Source organism: Pelodiscus sinensis, chromosome 5 (assembly GCF_052426305.1).
Source record: "Pelodiscus sinensis isolate ZL-2025 chromosome 5, ASM5242630v1, whole genome shotgun sequence".
Lineage (NCBI taxonomy): Eukaryota > Metazoa > Chordata > Testudines > Trionychidae > Pelodiscus > Pelodiscus sinensis.
This window is the reverse complement of record NC_143056.1, coordinates 82,481,289-82,509,120: the sequence shown is the minus strand read 5'-3', so window position 1 is coordinate 82,509,120 and position 27,832 is coordinate 82,481,289. Positions and strand designations below refer to the sequence as shown.

The 27,832-nt window shown below is 45.7% G+C and overlaps 1 protein-coding gene across 2 annotated transcripts in view; it reads right to left on the bottom strand.

Moving 5' to 3' along the window:
- Positions 1-2,478: 2,478 nt before the first annotated feature.
- The window catches only part of CRY2 (cryptochrome circadian regulator 2), a 40,547-nt gene continuing 15,193 nt past the window's right edge, over positions 2,479-27,832 (bottom strand). Inside the window, exons 3-12 of one of the 2 annotated variants that reach the window (XM_075927583.2) lie at positions 20,333-20,475; positions 17,412-17,596; positions 11,479-11,567; positions 9,845-9,985; positions 8,946-9,257; positions 6,779-6,930; positions 6,406-6,608; positions 5,790-5,879; positions 5,122-5,263; positions 2,479-4,603 (exon numbers count right to left, since the gene is read on the bottom strand). In XM_075927583.2, coding sequence (XP_075783698.2) covers positions 5,124-5,263; positions 5,790-5,879; positions 6,406-6,608; positions 6,779-6,930; positions 8,946-9,257; positions 9,845-9,985; positions 11,479-11,567; positions 17,412-17,596; positions 20,333-20,475 — 1,455 coding nt within the window. In that variant the 3' untranslated portion in view covers positions 2,479-4,603; positions 5,122-5,123. The remainder of the gene's footprint in view (positions 4,604-5,121; positions 5,264-5,789; positions 5,880-6,405; positions 6,609-6,778; positions 6,931-8,945; positions 9,258-9,844; positions 9,986-11,478; positions 11,568-17,411; positions 17,597-20,332; positions 20,476-27,832) is intronic. The other variant, XM_075927584.2, reaches the window with a different exon arrangement.

Sequence of the window (27,832 nt, the reverse complement as noted above, 5' to 3'; positions counted from 1 at the left end):
ATGAGATTGCTTTTTTTGTAGCTTTTGTAGGACCTGGGTCCTCAGCATAAGAGGACCCCATATATGAGGGCTGGCCAAGAGATCCTCGACTTGGGGTTGGAAGATTCTTAGATTTTTCTCATCCTCACTGAGTCTCTTTCATTTCTTTTCTGCAATGCATCTTCTTCTTCCCCACTAGGCAGTGGCCACAGTGTACATGGCTAACTGTCACCTGTACTGAAAGATTACAGGACAGAGTGCTCGAAACCTGGATAGCTAGGCACATCTGAGAGACTAATCTGAATAAAGAATGAGAATGGTCCCTGTGTAATGCCTCCACAGCAACTCTGCGCCTTTGAGGTAGGGGGAAAAAGGATACTTTTAAAAAAATGAGAACAGAATTTAAGTGAAATACATTAATCAAGTAACTGAGCAACTGGCAGTAGATTAGAGCAGGGGTCTCAAATTCATGGTCTGAAGGCCATCGGCAGCCCGAGCAGTTCCATAATCTGGTTTATGCACAAATGCTGGTATGACAGTCCCTGCATCCCCACGGGGGGGGGGGGGGGGAGGGGGGAAGGGGAGGCGGTATCTTCCCCCAAGTCCAGCCTCTGTTCCACCCTTCCCTCCCGCCCCCCCAATCACACCTCTTCCCTCAAACCTCCTCCCTGTAAAGAAGTGGTTTTGGGGAGTACAGGGTGGACTAGCACATGGTGGCAACAGGGGTCAGCCCCCTCCCCCTTTACTGGAGCAGCAGGAGCGGTGGTGAAGCAGAGCACTGCAGAAGACTCTGCTCTGCCATCATTGCTCAAGCTGATGCAGTCACTGCTTTTCACCACAGTGGCAGGAAGTAGAGCACTCCAGCTTGGGCTGGCTTGGAAGATGGTGGTGGATCAGAGCAGGCTGCTGCATAGGTCCAGCTCATCTAAGGCCCCGCAGGCTCATCTGAGTTTGGGGGATTGTCCCATCCATAGGACATTTGGAGTAGCTGCTGTGGAGCCCCTCACAAAGCACAGAGCTTGGCAGGTGCACCAAACTGCCTATGGTTGGGATGACTCTGCAAACACCTCCTGTGGGCTACAGGGTCGTGACAGCAGCAGCAGTTGGAAGCCGCTCTGCTACATTACCAGTGGTGGTGCTATGTGATCTGGAGGAGGGGAAGGAGTTAAATTACCCGGAGGTAGCAGGCAGAATTGGGGTGGGGAGGCTCATGGGCTGGCAGGAAGGGTTGGGAAATGCATGGAGACCCCTCCTCCAGAGCCTTACCAGACAGGGATGCCCTCTGGCCCACTAGGATTTGGAGTGACACTCGTCCTAGGGTGAACTGAGTTTGCAACCCCTGGATTAGAGGCATGTGACAGCTGATATGGGCACTGCTGTTGTTCCAACAAGCTAAAGGCGGTAGAGAAGGAACTGGGTAATGGTTGGCTGTGTGCACAGGGTAACTTCTTGGAGTAGTAAGAGATGGCTGCCATGTGTGCATGGCCAACCGGGGTACTGCTACCACAAAAATCTCCAGCTAGAAGCACATAGCACCAAACCACTGAAAGTGAAACACCCAGAGGGACATGTTCCGAAAAACATAGGATTTAACAGACCCTCATCTCCCACCTTAATTAAAAATAAAAATATGGTGTTATACTGGCATACTCTCGATTCAAGGATGAACTCTACCACAGATTCACATATGGGTCCTGAAATGAATCAGGAATCTGTGATTGGAACTATAGATCCCCGTGCAGTAGATACAGACATTTCCTGGCAGGCCAGCTCCCCTCCCCCCCAGGGAAATTTACTTCTCTCTTCAGCTTCAGGGCAAAGTGTTTCCCCTCAAAGCAGGTCACTGCATGATGGATGATGGGGCGCCATTGAGGCCGATTGATAGCTTGCTCCTCCAAACTTGTGATAGCCACATCAGTTTTCTTGAGATATGCTTTTCAGTACATCTTTGTAGTGCTTCCTCTTCTCTCACATGATGAGAGATCCTGTGGTAGTTAAAGAGCTTGTTTTGGGATATGAGAGTCTGGAACTGACACACAATGTCCATCCTAGCAGAGATGGTACATGGTCAGAGCTGTTAGGATGAGTGACACTAATGTTCTTTGCTCTCAACCCCCATTATCTGATGAAATGGGTAGTCTCCGTTCTTCCCATGCCATTCTTCCCATGTGGAAACACCTCCTAAGACTGAAAAATCATTACTCTGTCACGACCTAAAATAAACAGTGTACTTTGCCTCTCTCCTTCCTTCATATTTATATCTTCTCAGATTGAGAGTTCTTCAAAGCAGAGTGTCTGCCTTGTATAGACTGCACCTAGCAAACTGTGGGTGCTCCATGTGCCAGAATACAAATACTGGGGATAACAGAGAACCATACACATTCCCCTCTGCACACATTCACAAAGCTTTGCAATAGACCACTTGAAGATTTTCTGACCCAGCATAGAAAGACCCTCCAACACACCTGACTCACTTGAAATAAGTGAAAACACAGCAAGTAGAGGGTTAAAGACATTTATAAAACAATATTTACAGACAGACGATTGTATACGCATGAAACTGTCCATATGACAGAAGTCACATTTTCTGAATGCTAAGTGTACAAAGTGCATTTCTTTCCCCTTCTCTGCACCAGAAGATGGGGTCCTATCCTGCCCCTAGCCCCTATGCTACCAGACTATAGAGCCGCCCTGCCATGGTAAGGATTTGGAGACATCCCCCAGTTACGCTGGATAATTGGGTTATTCTTAAATCCTCTCTAGAGGATATTAGTATGGAAAAATACACACCAAAACAAGGTTAGGAGGGGAGACTCACTGCTTGGAAAGTCTGGTCAATAGATTCCACTGGAAAGGGAAATCTGGGGTCAATGCCCTAGTGTTGTTAGTAGGAGGGAAAGGTTATTTAGCTGGTGTTTATAAACTAACTCTTGGCTCTGACATACTGCCCCATCTCCCAGTAACTGTAAACCTTTCAAATGCCCCTGAATCAGTTGCTATTTATAACCCCAGCATCATTTAAACTTCAAAGTCTGGGTCCCAAAACTGAATCCAAATCCATTGAAGATGAGAAATTGTCTTCTGTTATGGTAAGGGAACAGGTTATCAGTAGGTGAGATTGTGAGTGAACCTAGGCAGCTGTTTCTGCTAGGGCCTATGTCTATGCCACACAGATATAGACTGTTAATTTAGATGGCGAACAAATGTTGTGCCAAGCACAGACACTGGAGACAATTCCTTGTGATGGCTGCAGAAACAGAGGCTCCTCTACTCTATTCCACCCATAATCTGGGGGGCAGCCTGAGGGCCTGTCAGCGCCTTCATGAAAGACGAACAAGACCAGGGGATGTATAATTAACAGCCTGTATGTGCTACAAAGCTGTCAGGTTAGAATACAAGCACTGAATGCTGTGAGGACAGAGGGAGAGGATGCGGTGCAGGGTATAAGGTCATAGGGTTACACAATGCAGAAACAAACAAAAAAACCAGATACAAATGCACTGCAACCTACAGGAAGGGGAGCGGACGTCCACAAAGAATGGGCTATGGAGCCCAAGGAAGACTCACGTATAGGAGCTGCCCAACAGCCCAGCCTCATTCTAGTGGCACATTCACTCCATATCAGACACTGCATGGGCTCCACACCAGACATTGCTCACTCTGTTTGAAAGGGCCTCTTCTTAGGGAAGGAAAACGTGCAGAAAGGGTAGATACCACAGCTTAGTAGATCCAGAATGGGGTTCCTCACCAGGTACAGCCTTCTCTGCTACTCAGAGGGGCAAATATTTGAGAGAAAGCTTCATCTACGATCAACGCAAAGGCTTATTCTCAGAAGAGTCACCCTTCTCTTGAAATTTCCCCTCAAGAGGGCCCCAGAGAGGAAAAAGCCAGTTTTCAGCTGCCTATTCTAGACATCTGCCCCATTTGGACAATGGCAGGGTCACAATCAGGCACTGGTTTGAATGTTTAAGACTCACTGAGCAGATAAGTACTTCCTGGTCCATGGAGGGTGGTCATGGCTATGGCAGTACTGAGGTCTCATTCCTGCAGCTTCATCCTTTTCCAAATCCCCCTACTTTGCTGACAGTCATATAGAAGGACATTTCATCATGCTCTGGGGCTGGAGTTGTTTGAACAGATGCCTTGGGAGCACCCTAATGCCATACAGGCAGGAGAAAGGACTTATTTTGGGGTGAAAGACATCTCGCTGCCTGCTATTTAATAGTTAAGGTGGGTGTATAGTTCTTCTGAGACATGCAGATACTGCTTCCTGTAATTAGGCAGCAAATGGACCCATGTATGAGACAAATGGAAAGGAAGAAGATACACCTGGGAGTGAATGAAAAACTCTTGCCACCTCCAATCTGGGCAGATTCCAGGCTTGGCTAAGAAACAGGCTTAGGTCCCAGGGCTTCTGTATTGCCACTGAGCCAATATGTACCCAAACACAAGTGACGCAATATCCCTGTGGGGCAGCCATCAGACTTACACATTCATTCCCCTTTCCCCTCCCATTTTCAGCTGTTGCTCAAAAGCTCTGATCCCTTTGGGAGCAGCACCCATCCACTGTTGTAGCGAACACTCCAGAACCCCAACTCTTCCCTTGCGATTCGCCCATCTCTGGCTGCAGGAAAAAGAGAGAAAGGAGGATTTAGGTATCAGTACTCTTTCCAGAACTAGAGCTAGAACAGCAGCACTTCTCTCCAACATTTTAAGAGGACAACAAGGAACAGCCCATTGCCCCAACAAAAGATGTGCTTCTCTCCCTCTCAGCCTGCAACATTTGGAGCAGATTGGGACCAGGCAGTGAAGTCTGATTCTGTAGGACAGCTAGGTCCTGTCAGAAGGGAGCAACACCCTGTAGAACAGGTCCATAGAATAAGGGCAGTCTGTTTCCTAAATTAATAATGCTGCTGCCCTCTGCTGGTCAGCTGTGCTAAAACCTTGCCAAACAACGTGGTGACAGACAGAAGAGAGCCACTGAGGCTAACTGGCAGTATAATAGGGCCCATCAAACTACAGCAACACAAGTTTTAAATTTTTAAACTACTGACACCGTTTCAAGTTGGGTACCAAAAGAAATAGACTGAGGAGGATTACAGCCCTGCAGTCATCCCATAGTAAAACCATGGGGCTACTCACATTCACAAGTTCTTGCTGGGGATCTCTGAAATGTGCAGACCCGTCACTTTGGCCCGTTTGTACAGCTCTTCAGCACATAGCTCCTCTATTCCCTCATGTTTACGTTTTGGAGAGGTCTGACCACAATGCAACAGCCTCTGTGCTGCAAGAGGGAGAGGAGAGTCACTGCAATATTTCCTCTGGCCCTGGAGTTTCTCACATTTACTGCTTTAGGCACCTTTGTGCTGAGACAGCAGGGGAAAAGGAGAGCCTGCAATGCCAAAGCAAAAGGAAGTGCAGCCACAACCTCACTTCACTTTTCTCTGACACAAATATTAATGCCAACAGGATACGGAGTCTCAAATTCCAGCTCAGCTCAAACACCAGAGTCTAACTGCACTACACTAACGGGCTAGTTTTATAAAAAAAAGTTTCCGTCTCCCCTCTTCATGTCCTATGTGTCTAGACAGGTTCCATCCAATTGTGGCACATGACGACAGAAACCACCACCAACTAGAGTTCTGTTGGCTTTTTAGGAAGAACTTTTGGGAACTCCCAGCAAGTCCAAATGAAAGTAAGATCTATTCCAGTCTAGCCACACACTTGTTCCTAGCTGTCCTTTCTAACCAGCAATGGGCACCAAGTATCCATTAACTTATCTAGGTAATTTATTAACAGCTCCTGCTCACCTGTAGTGGTGCTGCTGCCCTGGCCTGCAGTTGAGTCTGTGACTGGGTTGCTGAGATCTTCCACACAGGAAGGGACTGATGCCAATAAACCTGGGGAAGAGAATGATCACTGAGACAGCCGCTGAGGAACAGGCTCTTGTTTTTCATGGGGAGCTCAGAACAACCTATGTGCAAACAGTTAGTGGTGCCCCAGTGTTGACAAAAGACAAGGCTTGATTTAAAGCTCAGTTGGCACAATGCTTGCTGGGGAGCCAAGTCCTGGCCCCCATGATGATCATTTTTACTTGGATCTTATGCATGGGCTTTAGGAGTGAAGCTCAGGTTCTCTGGTCCCTAACAGGTTCCCACCCATTTTCGATCTCCTGAGAGCTGTTCCCAACCTTCAAAACTTGACATACTGACGTGCTCATGGTCTTGTCGCATTTCCAGGGAAAACCATGTGCCCTTTGAGAAACTTTCAGCAGAAGTCACTTCCTCTTGCAAAAATCTGATCGGAGCGCAACTGCTATTTGCTGTATTGTGAATCCCCCTCCCATCCCAGTCATTTTATCTCCTTCAATTGATACAGAGTTAAAATGCACAATACAGTAAGTGCCTCATAGCACCTGATACTTACAGAGGCCCCTGTAGCGTGACAGCTGCTGGTAGATCTGTTTCATGCGTTCAATGTTTAGCCGGCTGGTCTCTGCATGATTCACCATGGGTTTGGGGTAGTCCACCCCAATGATGCACTTGGCTGCCTTCTGCACTGACTCAGGGGCATTCCAGGGCTCGTAGATGTACCGTGAGGGGAAGCCCTTTAACTTGGGCAAGTATCGCCTGAAGCACAAATAAAAAGATACTCTGAATAAGGAGTCAGTGTAATAGTCACAAAGAGTTCATATGTATGGTATAAGTCAAAAGTCAGCCACCAGGCAGACAGATTGTGCAGCTATGTCTCACTGGCATGACTAGGATGTAAATGAGAAGCACCCACCCATATTACTCACCTAACATAGTCACCACTGGGGTCTGTGCGACGCCCAAAACCCACAGGGCAGTAGCAGTGGAAGAACTGTTGGAAAAAAGCACTGCACGAAAGCCACATCCAGCTGCCAGAATTCACACTGAAATCTGCATCCAGCAGCAATTCATCAAACACCTGCAGCAATCAGAGAGAAAGCTGGTCAGGGAACCAATCGCTTAAGGAAAGACTCAGCAGCAGAGAACACTAGAAGATTGCCTCAGATGCTAAATATCAGCTTGTCACGACACAGATCTTAGTAAATGGAACAGGAGCAGAAATGCAGACACCTGACCAGATAATCTTTACATCGAACCATTCCCAATGCAAAGCCCTGCCTGATCATGTTATTTTGCAAACATTACAGTTAGCTCCTGCTGCTGTAGACTCTGTTGTACAGTTTTACTGCAAGATTTGGACATCACCCCTGTACTTGGAAGTGTAATGAAAGTATGCAAAATAGATCTTGAAGGAACAGAGCAAGTCTGTGCAGATCAAAAGTCAACAAGTGCTTTTCCTTCTAGGTATAACATTATCCATCCCCCACTCTGAGCCAAAGCAGGGTTTTAGTAATAACCCACTGAATTCCTGTCTATTTTGTTTTCTTGAAGTTCTGTATTCCAATGTCAGTGATCCATTGGAGTTTTCAGCACCTTGGGGCAAGTATCTCACTACTTCCACTTTCAGCAATGAACATATTGGGTGGATTCAAGGCTCTCTGACCTTTTTTTTTTTTTTAATACGTCCAATAGGTGAGTTTTTTAGCTCTTTCCTTGGAAGACCTCTAGACTCAGATTTCACATTCAGGGAGCTTACCTTGACCAGCAACAAGGAAAAATGCCCAGTAATATCCAAACACAATGGAACTGACAGACCACAATTGGGCTGGGAATGCTTTATAATAGCCCATATCAACCAACAGATCCCATTTAAATGTATTTAGGGTAACAGCAGTCCAGGCAGAAAGATGACAACTTCTAAGGCAAGCAAAGCTAGCGAGATCATCCTATCTTCCACACTACTTTACGTGCCAAATGATTGCCAGGACAGTACAGGTTGAACCTCTCAAATCCAGCATTCCCTGATCCAGCAACATCCAGCCAAGTTTCCCGTGGTCCCATAAAGTTTGTTTACAGCCACCAGTCCTGGCTCTCCACATTTTGTGCTATTATTTTTTCTCTAACTTACCCCTCAATGTCTTCAAGGGCCCAGTAAACAGTGGAAGCGTAAACAGTGGTAAAGCTGATAGTGTTCCCTCTAAGATTTTCCATCCATGAGTGGAGTGAGTTGTCTTGTGCAGTGATATTGAGGTCATGGGTGCTTGTTTGGATGTGTGCCACCATTGGCGCTGCTCCCCGAGAGTCTCTCCTCCAGTGTCCAGGGTTTGCAAGGAGTGGGAGGCTTGGGCAGCAATGTGGGAAGCCAGAGGGCAGTGAGAGGGTGGAGTAGGGGTGCAGGGGGGTGGGGGTGGAGAAGAGAGAGACAGGGATGCAGTGGGCCCCAGTCCCAGAAGCAGCCACACTGCTGGCTCCAGCTCCAGCTGCTTCTTTGGCCTAGAGGGAACTTAGTATGTAACCAAGTCAGTGACAGAAAATGTCTATAAGGATAGTTCCTGATAATTAGCTATTGGGGGGGGGGGGTACCTTTAAGTAAACACAAAGAATATCTGCCCTTCAGCCACAAGAACCCCCTGACTTGATTCATTCTAGTTTTGTAGGTTGGCTGGAAGATAGTAAAATATTCAGAGCAAGTAGTTGTGAAACTGTCCCTTAATCCTCATTTGCTGAGGGACAGCTTCCTGCTTCTTCCACCTCCAGCACTTTATAATTTCCAATTGAACTCAGTATATTCATAGAACAAACATACCAATAATAGGTCTACTTACATTATTACAGAGCAGCTAATTTTGTTACACTTATAAAAAAAACTTCTTACATTTTTAAACAGTCTTCCCCATTTTTGCAGCAGAGGTGGGCAGGTCTCAAATTCTGGTGTGCACCTGCGCAGGTGTATACCTTAGAGGGAACCCTGGTCAGGTCCCAAAGATGCTGGATTAGAGAGATTTAACCTATACTGCAATCCCTGCAGAATGTGCCAACAGGAATTTGCCTATTATGTGCTCTGTTGCTTAATTCTGGAAATGTCAGACTTACCCTGACTCCAGACTCCCAGCTGATCCAGAGATCACCCCTGGTCAGGAAGCAGGCCACAGCATGCCTGGCTAGGTGGTGAATCCAGCCTTCCTGTTTTAGTTGGGTCATGATAGCATCAATCCAAGGGAAGCCTGTTTTGCCCTCTGCCCATTTTGCCAAGGCTTCAGGATTCCTGTCCCATGGAATCTGAATGCAGATTGGGTTCCCTTCCATACGGTCAAATTTGGGATTGTTGGTGGCTGCCGTATAGAAAAATTCCCGCCAGAGGAGCTGCCCATATAGGGAGAGTGGTGGTGTGTTGTTTCGCTTTACCTGTAGAAGAAGAGATGCAGGGGCAAAGAGAGATTAGATTTTCCCAGCTCCTGCACCTGCGTAACTTAGCTCAGCCCATCTTCCGCCCCAGCACTACAGGCAATTTCCACTCAGGGACCAAAACTATCTGCAACATTTGGAGTCATAAAGCTATCCTCTGAACCGCCCTTTCCCAGAAACTCAACTCATTGGGGCAGAACATCCTTGTTTTTAAGCTAGTGTGATATGTTGAAAGAATTGGTCTGTCCAGAACGAAAGAACAAGCATTAAGTCAATCTAGAGCTAATGATTGTGAGAACTCAGGCTTTAGAATCCAAATAGCTACATTTAAAACCTAATTAGGTCTACAAGAGTCACCATTTGTGAATGTTGCCCCCTCTCCAATATAGGCAACTCTATTTAAAGAGCTGAGTGCTGCTTCATAGCCAGGAGAATTAAAGGCAGGGGAAGGAGGAAATGTCAATTTGCAGCTTCTAGTGTCAGAAACATAATATGACAGAGCTGCAAGGGAATTAACACAACCCATGTGCTCAGAACCAGCCTGTTTCTTGGTCTGCCTGCTCTGGAAGAATCCCCCACCTTCTCACCTTTTTGTACAGCTCCCAGAGGCGGTAGTAGAACAAGCGGCAGGACAAACAGCCGAAACGCAGGTATGGACTGAGCCCTGTGGGGCTTGCCAACAGGGAGTTGGCATTCATCCTTGGCCTTTCATAATTTGCAACCCAAGCCTAAAAGCATTTGGAAAAGAGAATGGGTTTCAGAAATGCAGCATTCCAAGGAGTAGGTTCCAACTATCTCCAATAGGTTCACTAAAGTGCATCAACTCCAACAGTACTGTACTGAACTTGCTTCAAACATTTGTTGGAGAGGTCTCAGGCTGGCCATTTCAGCACTCCCACAGCAGTGAGAGGCACACAAATCACTTTCTATTCAAAGGGAATTTGATCTAGTCATGTTTATCTTGGAGGGGTTATTAGCTCTTGTCTGCTGAGTAGGTCTGGGCCTAGGACCTCACAAAAGTACAGCCAATTCTGAGCTACAGGAAGAGAGATTTTAACTGTCTCCCTTATTAATGCAGTAGGTGACTCCAGAAGGAAAGACTATGAACAGTGAAAATGGCATAACAAAGCTGAAACTAAACACTGACTGCAGAGTATTATACTGAAGTTTTATTCCCTCCTCTATGCAGCATGGCAGGATGCAAGATGAGAACTGCACAACTACCATCAAGAAAGATGGACATTAGACACACAACTTAGCCATGTCTGACTGAGTAATTTTATCTTGTATTGTCACCAGTATCACCTAATATTTTTACTGTTCTAATTTGTTTGTGTGAAGCAAAAAAACCCCCGACAGAGTCAGCAGAAAGTGTCTAGGTATTATGATGAGTGGTTCAAAGTATAATGTAGCATGTGTTGTACTAACAATCCTCACATATTCTACCTAGAAAAAGCCCGTTTGTTTGCCCTGTTGGTGCATCTGCACAAATGTCTCCAAATGAAAAACTAAAAAGGAGATGGTAAACAATAGGGATGTGAACCTTTAACCAATTAACCCAGTAAGCCTCACCCTTACAGTTAACTGGTGACCCTGCAGGGTGTACAATGGACAAGGGTGTTCCAGTGCGCCCCTGTCCCCCAACAGTCTCATTTAACTGGTAATTGGTTAAACATAACATTTAACCAGTTAAATAATTAAATGGGATTTTACATGCCTAGCAGGCAGTTTGTAGCTAGTATTGTACCTTGGTCGAAGGTGGTCTTCACCTATGCTATCCTAGACAGAACAGGCTCAATAACCTTACAATCACAGAACCATAGAGCTGGAAGAGACCTCAGAAGGTCATCAAGTCCAGCCCCCTGCTCTAGGCAGGACCAATCCCAATTAAATCAACCCGGCCAGGGCTTTGTCAAGCAGAGACCTTCTTGCTCCAAGGGAGCTGAAACACCAGAATTGCTCAGTGAGTGAATTCCACTCCTAAGTACATGTACATCAGTACACTTCTACCACAGCTAGAGTCCTTTTAAGCCTAGAAGCGGGGAGGGCACACTCTCTATGCCCCCCCACCAAGCTGGGTCCTATAGAGACATTTCCATCAACACAGAACTGTATCTACTGCTACAAACAGCAGAAATGAGGGTGACAACTAGGGTTGGTATTTTTCAACCAGAGGCCTCAGCATGCAGAAGGTATCATTTTCTGAAAGGAGGTTAGTTACCTTTCTTTCCAAATGCTTATCCAGCCGGGCTAAGGCCTCTGTCTCACCTCCTTTCCAAACTGCTGGGGCAAGGCCATCTGTGGGGAAACCTGAGAACAACAAACAGGGTGGTAAGATTGGAAGCCAACACTACGCAAAGGGCCCAATAGAGTTCAAGCAGCAACAATACCAGGCTAGAGAAAGATGGCTCCTGAATTCTCTGAACATCTGGTTTATTGTTGCTGGCCTGATCCTTATAGAGCAAAGCAAGCATAACTTCTCTCAAACCCCAGTAGAGAAGCCTGTCGCCAAATTAAGTTCTTTAGTCAGCATTCTTGGGGCACTCCACCATCATTCATACGCAAACCCTATCAATGCAAAGCCATCATCTTCAGGATCAATACCAAAGAAACAGAACAGCCAGCAGGGGGCATGCTATATTAATTCAGATGGATTATATGTACCAAACAGTTGAAGATGCTGACAATTATAATTAAAAAAGTTAAGGGGTACAATGGGTTAAATTTAGCTAGGGGCATAAAATGCAACAAGAAGTTCCATACTGTAAGAATGTGAGGCAATAAGGAAAGCGTAGGTTCTCTTAACGGGGAAGGACAGCAAACACCTGATGACATCAAGAAAGCTGAAGAGTGTGTCTATTTTATTTCAGTCTTCACTAAAAAGATTAACAGTGACACAATAACACAATTAACAACAAGGGGAAAGAAACAAACCAGATTAGGGAAGAACAGGCTAAAGAGCACAGAAAAATTGCATGTATTCAAATGGCGGGACCTAATGAAATGTATCCTAGGTACATAAAGAACTAGCTGAAGCAATCTCAGAACCTTTAGCAATTATAGTTGAGAACTCCTGCAGGATGGATGAGGTCCCAGAAGATTGCATAATGGCAAACATAGCTACCTGTCTTTAAAAAGATGAACAAAGAGGAGATGGGGAATTACAGACTAGTCAGTCAGTCTAACTTTATGTGGAAAGATACCGAAACAAATTATTAAACAATCAATTTGTAAGCACTTGGAGGATATCACCATTATAAGAAACAGGTAGCACGAAGCTGTCAAGAACAAAACCATGCCAAACTAACCTAATTTCCTTAAGACAGGCTTACTTGCTTAGTGGACAGCAGGAAAGCTGTGATAGATTTTGAATTATGTAAGATTTTTGACAGTACTACATGAAATTTCATAAGCAAAGTAAGGAAATAAGGTTTATATGAAGTAACTACTCTTTGATTGAGGTCTTATAGTAATCAATGGCTCACTGTCAAACTGAGAGAGCATATCTAGTGAGATCCTGTAGCAGTTGGATGCTATTCATATATTTTCATTAATGATTTGGACAACAGAACAGAAAATATGCTTGTAAAGTTTACAGACAATATGATGCCTGGGAAGCAAGCACTCTGGAGGACAGGATGACTGGATGAGAATTCACAAGGATCCTGACAAATTTAAGAAGTGGCCTGAAATCAACAAAGTGCCATTCAATAAAGTCATAGAATCATAGGACTGGAAGGGACCTCGAGAGGTCATCGAGTCCAGCCCCCCGCCCTCAAGGCAGGACCAAGCTCCTTGTGCAAGTCAAGTGCAAAGAAAAAAAACAGTCAAATGTACAACTATAAAATGGAAAATAATTGGCTAGGTTGGTGGTACTGCTTAAAGAGCCCTAAGATTATAGTGGATCACAAGCTGAATATGAGTAAATGTGATACCATTGTGAAAAAGGCTGATGGGGGTGTATTAACAGGAGTGCTCTATGTAAGCCATGGAAAGTAACTGTGCTGTTCTATTGAGCATTGGTGAGGCCTCAGCTGAAGTACTGTGTCCAATTGTGGGCACCATACTTTAGGAAAAATATGGTCAAACTGGAAAAAGTCCAGAGAAGAGCAACAAAAATAAGATTTAGAAAGCCTGATTTATGAGGAGAGGTAAGAATCTGAGCACTTTTAGCCTTGAGAAAAGGACACTGAATAGGGACCAGAAAACAGTTGGCATACATGTTAAGTGCTGTAATAAAGAGGGTCATCATTCTCCATGTCCACTGAAGGTAGAACAAGTACTAATGGGGGTAATCTGCAGCAAGGGATATTACAGGTTACATATTAGGAAAAACATTAACAGCAGGGATAATTAGGGTTGTCAGGTGTCCGGTTTTGAACCTGACAGTCCCAGTATTTGAGCTTTCTGTCCGGGAAACAAATTGAGAAAAATACTGGACGTATAAATGTCCAGTATTTTCTAATTAAGTTTTTATTATTATCATGAGTATCAGTACGTAGTTGCATACTGCCTGGCTGGCAGACGCTCATATTGCATGAGCGTGTTTACCAGCCAGGCAGTATGCAACTACACAGTAGAGAGGAGGGGGGTGGGGCTGGATGGAATCCTGGGGCCAGACTCGCCTGTGCGTCCTGCTGTGACCATGTGTGGGACCCCGGGATCTGCATGCACCCGGGCCAGCCCCACTCTCCGCCAGCCAGTTCCCACTTCTCCTGCTTCTCCCCGCCCCCCCAGGCCAGCCCCACTCCCCAGCGCCCGGTTCCTCCCCGGCTGGCCCCACTCCCCCCCCAGACCCCGCTTCCGGGCAGCTGGCTCCCCCCTCGCCCCAGCCAGCCCTGTTCCCCCCAACCTCCTCCTGGCCAGCCCTGCTTCCCAGCATCTGGTGTCCCCCCCCGATCGAAGATCAAGTGTGTCCGGTATTTTTTAAAACCATCTGGTAACCATAAGGATAATTAAGCTCTGGACTAGGCTTTCTAACTGTGGGTTGGAACCCCAAAGTGGGTCACAACCCCATTTTAATGGGATCACCAGTGCTGGCTTAGATTTGCTGGCACTTGGCCCTGGGCACCAGGTCTCAGGTTACAGGGCCTGAAACTCTTGGGCTGTAACCCTTTCCCCTCCTAAGGCAGGGTGGTGGGGCTTGTACAGACTCAGGCTTCGGGAGTGATGTAGTAATTTTTGTTGTCAGAAGGAGGTTGTAGCACAATGAAATTTGAGAACCCCCAGTCTAGACTGCAATATCACAGGGTGCTAACTTTATAACTTTAAGGTCCCTTCCAGCCCTACATTTCTATGATTTTATAATCCAGTCACTCTCCAACATTAGAGTTTTAAAGAAGTTTTGGGATTTGTTGTATAGAAATCTCACTCTGCTTAGCACTATGGTAAACACACTATTAGAAATCCCTCTTTTCATTAAAGACTAGAATTACCCAGCCTGTTGTGATAGTTGATATATACTCAGTTGGCTTGGTGAGGGAAGCAAAAGCAGACCTGGCTGCCATCTTGCCCATGAAAGACCTGCTGCTGCAACAGTTGTATCCTCACTGCTCCGCTCCCACCTTGTGCCATCTATGCACACCATGCACTCACACCTGCTGGAGAGCAGCGTGGAGCCACTGGAGACCATCATCCAGGGGCCGGCAAGCTGGATCCTGGCCAGCCTGCCCAGACCTGCTGGCCGGACTTCCTGTACTTCTGGTGAGCTGCGGCCGCCATTCCACACTCGCTCATGGGCCGCTAACTTATTCCCTGTTTGGAGCAGCATCTGACTGTCACATGGGAATGACTGTTATACTAAACAAACTCAGCTACAGACACTGGAGCTGGGGTCCCTGCTCTGCAGGCAGAGCTCTGTCCGAGTGGGATAAGCCTAGGAGGGAGGGGACTGGACTACTCTCTTGTCCCTCATGGCCTGGCCAGGGGAATGGGCAAACCTGACCCAGCATTGTCCCCAGCTTCAGAGGAAGGTGTGGCTAGGAGACTGGGAGCTGACCTCTGGGGGAGCGCACTGGCTGCTGGCCTCACCTGCAGGTTCTACAGAATAGTCAAGTAACCGAAAAGAATTCATGAGGTTACTCGACTATTCAATTAACCGCTATTTAACATTCCTACTCAATATTGCCAGCTACAGGAAGCCCCAGCTTGAGAACAGTCCCAGTCAGGTTAATCCACATACATGCAAGATGCATACAATCCCAAACAGAGAGCAACCTGAACATAACTGAGGCTGTAGAAGGTTAGCCACCTTGGTAACTGCCACAGCATGAAATGAAATACTCCTGTCTCCTGACTGGGGTTTGTAATACTCTTAATGGAGCATACACTGTTTCCAAACACAGAGCTTGGTACTCCCGTCCAGGCAGACAGACAAAATGACTGTCTGCCCCCTGCAAATTCGAAGTGGTATTTGATGTCGGGTCATTGTTATAAGTGGAATAACACAATTCATTTGGCTAATCTGGGATGAGTGAGCCTTTCTGGGTAACATGAATGCTGAAAAGGAGATGGGGGAGGAAAAGTGCTTCTGCCTTCCTGAAAAAAATCCAGTTACTTCTCCAGAAAGAAGAGCATGGGACTGAGATGGTTACTATATGGACAGCTCCATGCAGGTGTTTGTACTGTGATGAGCTGTCTGTAGGACCCTCACAATCAGTGTTTTTAATCAGCATCTCAGCAAAATAAGTTATATTGGCAAACCCCACATTTGCCTGGCTTCTGCTTCCAGCCCCACTCTTATTTTTCCATTCCACATAATCCCTGCTTTTCTTCCACTTCCAGCACTCACTTGGCTCTTCATCATCTCCTTCCTCTTCTCAGAGAGCCAGGCTCCCCATCTCTCACTATCCAGAATCCACCTTCCTTTTACTGACCCTACTTTCCTCTCTAGCCTCCCCACCCTCCCAAAGCTAGCACCCTGCACCTCAACACCAGCCTGGAACCCCCTCCTGTGCCCAAATTCCTTCTAGTTGAAAGCTTCAGCAGAACCAGTTTTCCTGTGGAACTGGACTTGGGCTTTAAAATGCAGTTTGTGTGCAGGGTTTTCCTGCAATGAGGTGGATAGGCAGGCAGGCAGGCACATTATACTCTGAATCTCCCCCAGCATGACTAACCAGGAACCCCTCCCTTCTCCTTTCATGGAGCCCCTGGGGAGAACAGCACTGGGACTGTAGTGATCAGTCACAGGTATTCACACTTCTCCACCAGGGAGAAGGGCTATTGCAATAAGGATGCAAAGTAATTAAGGGGCTGGACAGTCAGGTCTCAGCTGAGCTCCTTTGGCACTAGAAGATATGCTAACCTTAGACAACTTTGGCATTTGCTTAAAGTGCTGCTTTCTCCTGCCTCATTACCATTGGGATACTGCTGCCCCTTTCCCATGCTATTGGCTCCTCTGTTTTTGCTATTCCTCACCTCTCCCCTTCTCTTGGAGCTCTTAATTTTCATCCTACCTGTTGCTGCTGACTATCCCTGCCCTTTCATCTCTTTGTCCCTGCTATCAATCATTCCAACGCGTGGGAATCAAAGGAACCACGACCTCTTGCCTGTTACTGTAGGTAGCATAGGGGTGCAGTATAAGTGAACTAGTCTTTATTATTGTATTATAATAGATCTCCTATTAATTGCTTTTGCATTGCTTTGCGTTGCATTAATTGCTTTAGAATGTATAGTAATTGTTTTTAAGGCTTGTGAAACTTAACTATGTTAACTGCTTAAAGCTTGCAATAAGTAAGAAAGTGATTAAATTTCCCTTGAGTGTCCTGCTTTCCCTTGCATCTAAAATAAACCAAACCACACAACACTGAGAGGGACGAAGTAGCAGAGGATTCAGTGGGTCAGGACTGAGCAGCACTAGGTGGGACACAGGGCTGAAAAAGCAGGCAAAGGATAGCAGGTCACATTGAGAGGTATCAACAAAGCTGAGGGAAGAAAAGAGAAATTTGCACTAGAAACAAGCACAACACAGGCAGACAGTCAGTCAGTGGCTCATTTTCTCAAACGGCATGACTCACTGAGTATAAATGTAGCTCCCAAATCTGCAAGCCTACTCAGGTCAGACAAACAATGAAACCATTTTGGAAGCATTTCAGCTAGCAGAAACATTTTAATAGAGCTCTGACTGGTCAAGCCCTCTCAGCCCTGGATACATACCCAGCTCCTCCAGAGATGGGACTCCGTATGTGTCGTCATGATTATCCTGGATCTCAGACTTGCACTTCTCCATCTGCTGGCTTGTTATGCTGCTCACTGGCTTCTTGGGAAGCTCCATGCGGCTAATGATGGTCTGGAAACGCTTGTAGGTGAGAGGTGGTTTGTGGCCATTCAGCTCGATTATTCTAGACACACAGGCCCAGGAGACAGAGTTAGAAAACAACTTTATTCTTATAGGAGGGGTGAGGAAGAACACTCAAACACCAGCCTCCTTGGACTCCAGGTATTTTCTCTGCATAGAGAAATTCCAGACAGATTTGCCCTCCTCCATTTGGACCTACCCGTAAGCAAGGTATTAATATTAATCTCCATGCTAACCCCACTTCCAGGAAAGACATGCATCAGCCCCCATGCCATGGCTTGAAACCAGAAAAATCCAAGCCCCTAACCAAACTGAGAAAGACAAGTCAAACTATTTTCTATTGAGCCCTCAGATGATAAATCCTAGTATATTTGCCCCCATCTCTTTCTTCACTAGATAGCAAAATCCAAGCTATTATAATTTCAGTGCTCCCCACTCATCTTTGAAAAATCCTAGACTGTGCTTGTTTTTGTTTCCTCCAAACTAAAAAAAAAAAAAAAAATCCCAGTCTGTCTGTCACATCTCTTTCCTCCAGCCCCACAGAAGGGATACTAGTATGTGTCACTCCTCTCCTTTCCTGGGAATAGAAAGATCCCCATCATATGATCACAAGCAATTCTGCAACATACTTAGTACGCCATTTACTTTTTAGTGTTTTAACCCATTTCAGCTCAAACCTGGAGCACAAGTTGCAAGGTAGCCACAACTCCCTTCTATCTTCCTAAGCAACAACAATCTGCCCAAGTTACTATTGGGGAATAAAATGTGATGCCACCCAGAACAGCTCTCTCCCTCCCCTGGGGAAAGAGCTGAAAAGAATTTTAAGAAAATAATGTGGCAGAGTCTCAGAGTAGAAGCAAGGGCATTTTTCTTCAGCACTGTCTAACACAGTACCAAGAGCAGAAGAATTAATAGGAAAGCAGGGAATACTCAGACTTCCAGGTTTATATAAAGCAGCAACAACCAAGTCAGCAATCCTGCAAGAGCATTTACAGCAGCTGCATTCCTCCCCACCCTGACAGTCAACAACTTATGCAAGGGGCTGAGCTTGGAGCATATTGTTTCAGGAGAGGCCACATGCCTCCCTTCCTTCTCCCCTCCCATCATCTGCACGTGTACTGGGGAGGAGCTCCATGCTAGCCTGGGGCCTTCACAGAGGAGCTAGTCACATGTGATACTGTGTGACCCATCTTCCAAGCTCTACAGCAGCCAGAAGGCAGGAAGCTGCTTCCTAATTAGTCTAGCTGCTGCTGGGATCTAGGTCATAAATAAATCTCTCATGCATAGGGGAGAGGGACAGAGAGCTTTTTAAAGGAAGAGCATTAAAGAGAGGTTTGTAACAGAGACTCCCACTATTCCTAATTATTTCTTCATGTAGATAAGGTAAAGATACAAGGTATGTCTACACTGCCCACATTACAGCACAACTGTGGCAGCACTGTGATGTGGACAGTGTAGTCACACTTTATTGCCAGAAAGAGCTCTCCTGGGGTGCATCTACATAGCACCTGAAACGCAAAATAAGATACTCAAAATAAAATTGGTGTATTTCAAAATAGCTTATTTTGTCATTTGGCGCGGCCTAAGCAGCGCCAAATTTTGAAATACAGGCGGCCCCCAACTTGCAACACAATTAGTTCCCAGGCCATCCCTTACTCTTCGTACAATGAGGTTTACAGGGATGGCAAAATAGTTGACGCGTTCAAAAGATGTGGGGTAGCTATTTCAGGATACCATGATACCTCTCATCCCACGAGGCATAACGGGGCAGTCAACAAAGGCTTTTGATGTTGCCAAGGTATGTGAAATTCTCCATGACTTGGGTGTCCTCAAATCAAGATTATATATTACAAAAAAAAATCTGATTCAGCCACTTACTGTTGGCTTGATGCAGGAGCTGCCAGGTTAAATTGTATAGCCTATGCTATAATAGGGGCTCACACAAGATTATAATGCTCTCTGTTAGATCACTTTGTAGATTTTCATTGATTGGGGTTAGGGAGAAACTGGCCTGGGGTTAGGGAGAAACTCCCAGTGTGACCATCTGTAAGTCTGGATTATGAAAGATTTAGATCCCAGGGAACAGAAAGCAGGGAGACTCACCTGGAGGAAGAAAATGACCAGCCATCAAACAGCGTTGGCTTAATGTGGCCCATGTTATTGTCTTACAGTAAGCCCCTATTATAGCATAGGTCATAAAATTTAACCTGGCAGCTCCTCCATCAAGCCAACAGTATGTGGCTGAAATCCGATGTCTTTAAAAAAAAAAAAAGATCTAATCTTGATTTGAGGACACCAAGTCATGGAGAATTTCACATACATTGGCAACATTATAACCCTTAATGTCAAAATTGTGTTTTATTCCAAGTTGAATTTTTCTGACTTGAGCCTTCATTTTTGGAACTAATCAAGTCTGAAGGCTACCCTATTTCAGGCTTCTCAGTTAGAAAGGGCAAAATAAGGGGGCATCACTGCATACAGCAGTCCACACTAGAAATACTCAATGATGATAGAAGAGAACAGAGTATAATGGGAGAGATGTTTCTTCAATGCCAACATTCATCACCATCAGCACTTTGAGATACTCTTGTAAAAGGCATGATTAAGTGAAATGTAATCCCTACCATCCTCATCTGTGCTCACATGCAAATTGTGCTTTAAATAGTTGCCAAATTATATGGATCAGGGGACCAAACCCTTCTTCAGACACTAGCTTTCCTACAATCCTTCTCAGACAGCACAATATGAGCCCTGTTTGTGCAGTATAGCTACCTCTTACCTATCCAGGTCATAGAGAGTGTGAGAATTCTCTATCACCACCTCTACACCAGCTTCCTTGGCCAGTTTGATGATAGCTGCATCTCTCTCCTTTCCAAATGGTTCAGAATCATATTCAAAGGTAAGACGGGTCACTCCCCATTCCTGTGAAAAACACAAAACAAAAGTTGTCATTATAGATACCAGATCCTTAGAAGCTAGGATGGTCACTGAAAGAATGACAAAGATGCCATAAGGTCATGCCAATGAGGCCTTGAGATTTTACTTTACAGGATGCTAGGACATGATGAAAGATACCATGGAGGGCGCCCTGTGGACAGATGTGGCAACAATACACATGGAATAAAGAATCAGGGATATGTGCTATCACCTCTATAAAAAGGTCTGGATAAGAATCTTAGCATTATACTAACTCATGTTACTAAACTCCAGGATTATAGACATTTAAGAACCTCTTTCCTCTCTCCTCCCTAATACATATTCTTTGTCTGCACTGCTCTCAGTTTGATACCACTCCAATGCTGAAATATTAGGGTTACAAATTGCAAGGGAAATGCTCAAAAATAGCTTAAAACTTATACTGAAAAACGGCCAAGGAGTTTAAGACAAAAATGTAGGTTCTGAAGTAAAGTTTTTCCAAAATCCCCTTGAGGCCACCACACAAGAGTTTTTCAAGCTTTGGGAGCCGCAGATGCTAGGCCAGGCAGAAACTCCACTTCCAACTTATTGCTGGAACGGGAGTTCTGGGTCTCTGCTAGCAATGTTATGTGCCACCAGAGGTGTGGCCTGAAAGAACAGATGTGAACTGGAGGAAAGCAGGCTTTGCTACAAAATCTGCAGAGGTGCTATTTCAGATTTCAATGGAAGAAGCAATTTTCAGTGATGTTCCAGGGATTAAAAGACATCTAGCCCAAATCTGAGTGGCACTGTGATGCCATGGGCCAGGTTGGAATGCCACTCAAATCTGCCCAAGTTACCTTTCAGGCAGCAATGTCACTTAAATTTGGCCTGGCCCCTACTCTGTAGCATGACAAGAGGTGGAACCAGATCAAATGTGAGTGGTGCCACGACCCCCTTGTAGTAGGTCAAGTTGCCAACCACCAGTGCTTTGCAAAGTGTTTTTGTACTGATTTAGTAAAGGGATGTCCCTTATAACACAGGGACATTAGCAACTCTTCACTGGAGGAAGGAGAAATCAGAACAAGAGGGACTGGGTTTCTTCCCAGAATAGCACAGGAAGATGCTGGAATCCAGACTTGGAGCATTCATTCTCCAAATAGTGGTACTGTTTTTGCCTTATCCAAGATATGAACCTGGCAATATATCAGACAACACACACCTGTATAACACTTTACAGACTGCATGAACTTGGCTCTGAAATACACAGACCTGAGAAGAATTGGGCAGCTGCACTGCCAATTTCAACCCTTTTCAGAACATGATATGCTCTCTGAATCCACAGCGTTCATTTGTTGAGAAATCTAGGCTATCAGAAGGGAGTTAGTGTTTTCCACTGTAATACTCCGGATGGCACTGTCAAACACTAACCAAATGTGTGGGCTGCAGGAAACACTCTGAGCAAAACCAAAGTGCCAAGGGGGGAGGGAAGGGGGGGCTTAAAAAAGTCCCAAATAGGCGGCTTCAAATTAACATGGGGTCACATTTTCTCATTGAAATGGCATGGGATGTCCTTCCCCTTATGCTCTAGAGATCCAGTCAATTCTGAATAAGTTTGGGAGGCTTTTCCTTTTCCTGAACAAGAGCTGAGGGTTGAGTGCAGCCAGCAACATAAGCACAATGCAACAAGAAGAGTTTTGCAATCTTGCATACAATTACATAGATACAATGATGCTGAGGTGGGGGAAATGTTAATGGTTAACTGTTAAGGCCTGGGCCGCAGGCAGGGGCTGCTCTGGCTGGTCAGAGCAGCCCCTGCCTGCCTCCTCTTCAATGGGTTAAATGGTCAGACAGTATGTTTAACCGATTAACCAATTAAATGGGATTTTATTTCCCTAGCTCATAGCAGGAAACAAGTGTTTCTTCCTCAAAAATAAGTCCTGTTTAGACTGCCTCCTTGGCTGCTACCATTGTTGGAACTGTATGCTTAAAAACTGGTTTGTAAGAACAACATAAAAACCATTCTTAGAAATGCAATGGGGCAACACATTTCAAAGTCAATATCCACTCCCTTTCAGCTTCAAACTTCCTGGCTATTATTTGCCTTTCCCCAAACTAAGAAATATACAATTGACAAAACACACTATCCAATGGTTTTAAAAGTCCTTCAAAGCCAGTTCTCTCCCCCATATTGGAACTTGATTTGTCAAATCAGATTTAATTATACAATTGTTTAACAAGGGACAATGTCACTGGGTCACACACAAAATACAGGTTCGATTTAAAAGAACATGTATGTACAGGGAAAGAGGGAAAACATTTTATTGTGACAGACTAGTTGAAAAATTCTGAATGTTGGCAGGTTTTTAGTGTAGGAAAGCTGAAAACAATGGCTAGTGACTACGCTAATAAAAAGGCAACAGAACATAGATGACTAGAAACCAAGAAAACTGATAATTTTCAAAATACAAAGAAGTAGTTAGAAATTTCAAATGCAGTTTCCATCTTCCCTATAAGTGGTAAGGAAGCATTTCAGATTTATATTACACAATATTTCTATAAAAAAGTCCCCCCAAGCCATTTTGCTGCCTTGATGCCTTCTAAAGATATAATCTCAAAAATATTGAATTCCAAAAGACAATTTAAGTACAAGCAATCAACCAGTATATCTGGTGTCTGAATATGGCATGTACTGAAGCCAAATACACACAAATACAAAAATTAACCAGAGACCCTAACAATCTACATCAGGCATATTAGGGGACTCTTATTGAACTGTGACTTACCACAAGGTAGCAGTGACCACTGGGTTTGGTTTTGTGCAGAAGGTCAAACTCCCGATGACTAGTTAGAAGAAAGACGGTGTTTTTAAAAACCAGATACCTTGTGGTAGTGACAAAGCAGCAGAGCAAACTGCATATTAGGAATGTTAGATAGCACGCAACTAAATAGTAATGTAACCGCATGAAAATTTAGTGGGCTATCAAAGGCAGCAGCATGGGGTGGTAGGCAGGAGCCAATCCATGAGGGGAACCAGTTTAAAAACTGGCTTCCTGCGCAGACTGGCTCCCGCTCCATGCTGCTAACTCTGAAATGGAAGTGGCAGGCCTGTCCATGAGTCCGAGCTCCCTGCAGACAGAGGCTTCTCTGTGGGATGCTGGAGAAGCCTCTGTAAGCGGCAAGAAGCTGGGGACAAAGGCAGCCTCCCCGGCTTTCAAATTGGCTCCCTATGTACTGACTTCTGTCTCCCACACCTCTGTAGGAGGCAGCGAGGGAAGGGACAGGTGGGTCCACGGAGCCAGCATGTGCTGGGAACCTGCTTGAAAGCCGGCTCTCCACATGTTTTGTCTCCTGCCTGCCTCCCTCAACCTCTCTGCTTACTGCCTCTAATAGAGGCAGCAACGCGGTGGGGAGGGAGAGTGGATCCGGTGCTCGTGGGAAGCCAGCTCCTCATGGGCACTGGCTCCCGCATCACCCCAATACCTGTTTCTGCCTCTGATACAGAGACAGCGGGGAGGGAGGAGGGGGAAGAAAGTGTGTGTAGTCAACTAGATTAACCAATAAACCTGAGCTTATCAGTTAATCATGTATTCATCTACATGTTGACATCCCTACTGCATGCACCATCTTCTACTGAAGCAAACATTCTTTTTAGCCTAAATCTCCACAAGGGCCTCTCTACCAACAGTAGAGATATTTGAAGCTGTAGTGCAGACACTGCAGTTGTATTACTATTGTGCCACCTAGCTTTATTCTAAGCAGCATCGGACAACATGGCATGAACACCTGAGTCCTGTTTAGACTGCCTCTGTGGTTGCTACCATTGTTGGAACTATATGCTTAAGATCATAGTTATAATTGATTAAGTCTGCAGCTGCAGGCAAGGCCCAAGAGTATGTGCTGCAAGCTTCAATTTCCCTCTTTCTAAACCCATTATATCCTCCTTCCCACTCCAGGGGTTGTCATTTGCACTCTTTATAAACAGTGACAGGCATTCATTTCCATGCTCTGCTTACCCTTACAAAACACACAATAGACAATATCTAATTCTCAGATGATCTAAAACCACCCCCTAAAGAAACCAAACGTAATTGTATATCCCTCTATTACAGTGTATCCCAATTTTATTTGGCCACAGAACCATTTCAGCTTGAAAGAATTTCAAGGAACCTCTAGGGTTGCCAGGGTAAAAATTATTGGGGGAGGGAGAGAGGACCTGCCAAGTCCCACTGCAATTTGTTGAGTAGAAAAAAGCTCTGTCTCTTTAAGGGGGGAGGGGGGGCGAGGCTGAGTGCTGAGTTCTCGTGGAACCCTTACTTTAGCTTCACCAATTGGGAAACACTGCTCTATTATATGCAGTGTTTGGGATTTAGATGTTTTCTGCAGAGCTACTGTCCCAAAACTCCTTAAAATCAAGTTTAAAAAAACTTCATAAACATTTATATTCATATGCAACATTTTATGTCTAAAATATCTGGCACTGTGTCTATCAACCAAGTCCAATTACTTAGCAACCATGGGCTATGGTGAAATTTAGGCTGACTCTTAAGTCTTCTGTTAACTGTATAGCTATTTTCTGAGCCCTGCTCCGAGGTTCAAAGCTCCTGCGCAGGCAGGGAGCTCAGCTGACCAGTGGAGAGAGGGGCATCTCCTAAGCAGCAGCTGAGAGGAGCTACCTGCTAGAACTAAGGAGCTACCAGAGCAGGCAAAGAAGGGAGATAAGGAGGGAATAAGTGGCTGGGGGAAGGGGAAGGAAGTAATTGGCTGAGGGGTAAATCAGAGGGGAGGGGAGTTTGGAGAGTCCCATCTGCATGAGGAGAAACGCAGAGGCAGAAACTGAAACCCAGCACTCTCCTCAAGGCTCCTTGGCTGGGAAGGGGGAGATAAGGGGCTGACTGCATGGGTAGGTAGGGTAAGAGAGGGTGGGTGGGTGCTGGCAGTGGGGTGAGGTGGAGACGGGGGGGGGGGAAGGAGGGATGTTGTGCTGTGTGTCCTGCAGTGATGTTAGGAGGGGAGTGTGGGGTGGAGAGTGTGTGTTGTGTCCTGACTCCCAGCTAGACTGCTTGTGCCTGCTACTTTGGGAAGCAGGATTTTATCCCAGCCTCAAGCTGGGTTTGGGGGAGCAGACTGCACAGGAGTAGGTGGGGGAAAGGAGACGGATGGTCTGGCATCTGTGCAGCAAGGTAGAGGCAGGGGGCAGCATGTTTGGGGTGTCCTGACTAAAGATGTTAAAATGTGATTTTCTGGCTAATCGTATAGTCCAGGGCTGGGCAAAATAGGACCCGGGGACCAGATCCAAGCCACCAGATCCAGCCCACAGACCACCCTGCTGGGACCCTCGGGTACGCAGCTACCACGGTTTAAAGGCTGTCCGTGCGGCTCTCTGCTCTGCAAGCAGAGGGAGGCTTTGCGTGATCTCCCTGCCCCCAGCTCAATCCTCAGATCCTACTAGCTGGAAACAAAGAGCCAACAGGAACTGAGAGACTGCCTGAGAGATGGGGGCAGCTCAGCTCTGAGAGTGGGAAGAGGCTTAAGATCCACATGGAGGGAACAGTCTGCAGTTTCAAGTGGTCTGGGGCTGCAGCAGGCAACGAGTGCAGCCTGCTTTGCAGGTGCTGCAGGCCAGGAGACACTTAGGTAAGCGCCTCCCAGCCAGAGCCTGCCTCTGGCACCCCTGGCCCTCCTGCACCCAACTCCCTCCCCCAGGTCACCATCCAAACCCTCTGCACCCAAGGGGCTGAGGTACCAGAGGGCTCTTGTACATTTCAAAAGAAGCAGCACCGCAGTGGCCACTTGCGTTGTTTCCCTGCTCTGCCTCTGCCTCTCCTGCCCCCCACGGAGATGATGCTTGGGGGAACTGGCTTAAAGCCAGTTCCCCCGAGCACCAGCTTCCCCCACCCTTGCTGCCCCTCTCTGATAGACGCAACAAGGATGAGGGAAAGAAAGCGACTAGTAGAGTCGCTACTTGACTCTCTGATAAGCATTTTCTTATCAGATAGTTGACTAGTTGCTAACATCTCTAGTCCTGACTCATTTCCTGCAGTCCTCTCTGTCTGGGTTGCAGGGGGTAGAGGGGAAGTAGGATGCATGGGGTGTGTGTATGCCAAGAGGACATCTGCATGATTACATTTCAAATAAAGTTTACATAGTTGTTAATGATTTATGGTAAGAAAGAAAAAAGATTAACAGAATTTTTTGGAATGTTACAGATATCAAATGGTGATCTTATGATAGACTTATGTGTAGTGCTGGGGAGGAGCCGGTGGTCGTGGTACATGTAGGTACCAATGACGTAGGGAAGTGTAGGAGAGATGTCCTGGAGGCCAAATTTAGGCTGCTAGGAAAGAGACTGAAATCCAGGACCTCTATGGTGGCATTCTCGGAAATGCTTCCAGTTCCACGCACAGGGCCAGGTAGGCAGGCAGAGCTTCAGAGACTCAATGCGTGGATGAGACGATGGTGTAGGGAAGAGGGGTTTAGATTTATTAGGAACTGGGGACACTTTTGGGAGAGGGGGAGCCTATACAGGAAGGATGGGCTCCACCTAAACCAGGGTGGAACCAGACTGCTGGCACTAAACATTAAGAAGGCCATAGAGCAGTTTTTAAACTAAGAGATGGGGGAAAGCCGATTGGTGCAAAGATGCACGTAAATCGGAGAGAGACTTCTCTTAGAGGAGAATCCGTTGATAGAGATTCTCTAAGCTGTAGTCGGAAAGAGAGGAGGGGAGAGGGCAAACCATTGGCCAGAGCTGACAAACAACCGCATACAAAGGAATCCAATGCATCAGGGAAGGGCAGACAAATAACCAGTGGCAAATTTTTAAAGTGCTTGTACACAAATGCTAGGAGTCTGACTAATAAGATGGGTGAACTAGAGTACCTCGTATTAAATGAGGAGATAGACATAACAGGCATCACTGAAACCTGGTGGAATGAGGAAAATCTGTGGGACACAATCATACCGGGATATAAAATATATAGAAAGGATAGAGCAGGCGGGTGGCAGAGTGGCACTGTATGTGAAAGATAATGTAGAATCAAATGAAATAAAAATATTAAGCGAATCAACATGTTCCATAGAATTGCTATGGAGAGAAATTCCATGCTCCAATAATAAGAAATCAGCAGTAGGGATATATTACCGACCACCTGACCAGGACAGCGATACTGACACAGAAATGCTGAGGGAGATTAGAGAGGCTACCAAAATAGAGAACTCTATAATAATGGGGGATTTTAATTACCCCCATATTGACTGGGTACGTGTCACCTCAGGAAGAGAAGCGGAGATAAAAATTTCTCAATGGCTTAAATGACTGCTTCTTGGAGCAGCTAGTGCAGGAACCCACAAGGGGAGAGGCAATTCTCGATTTAGTCCTGAG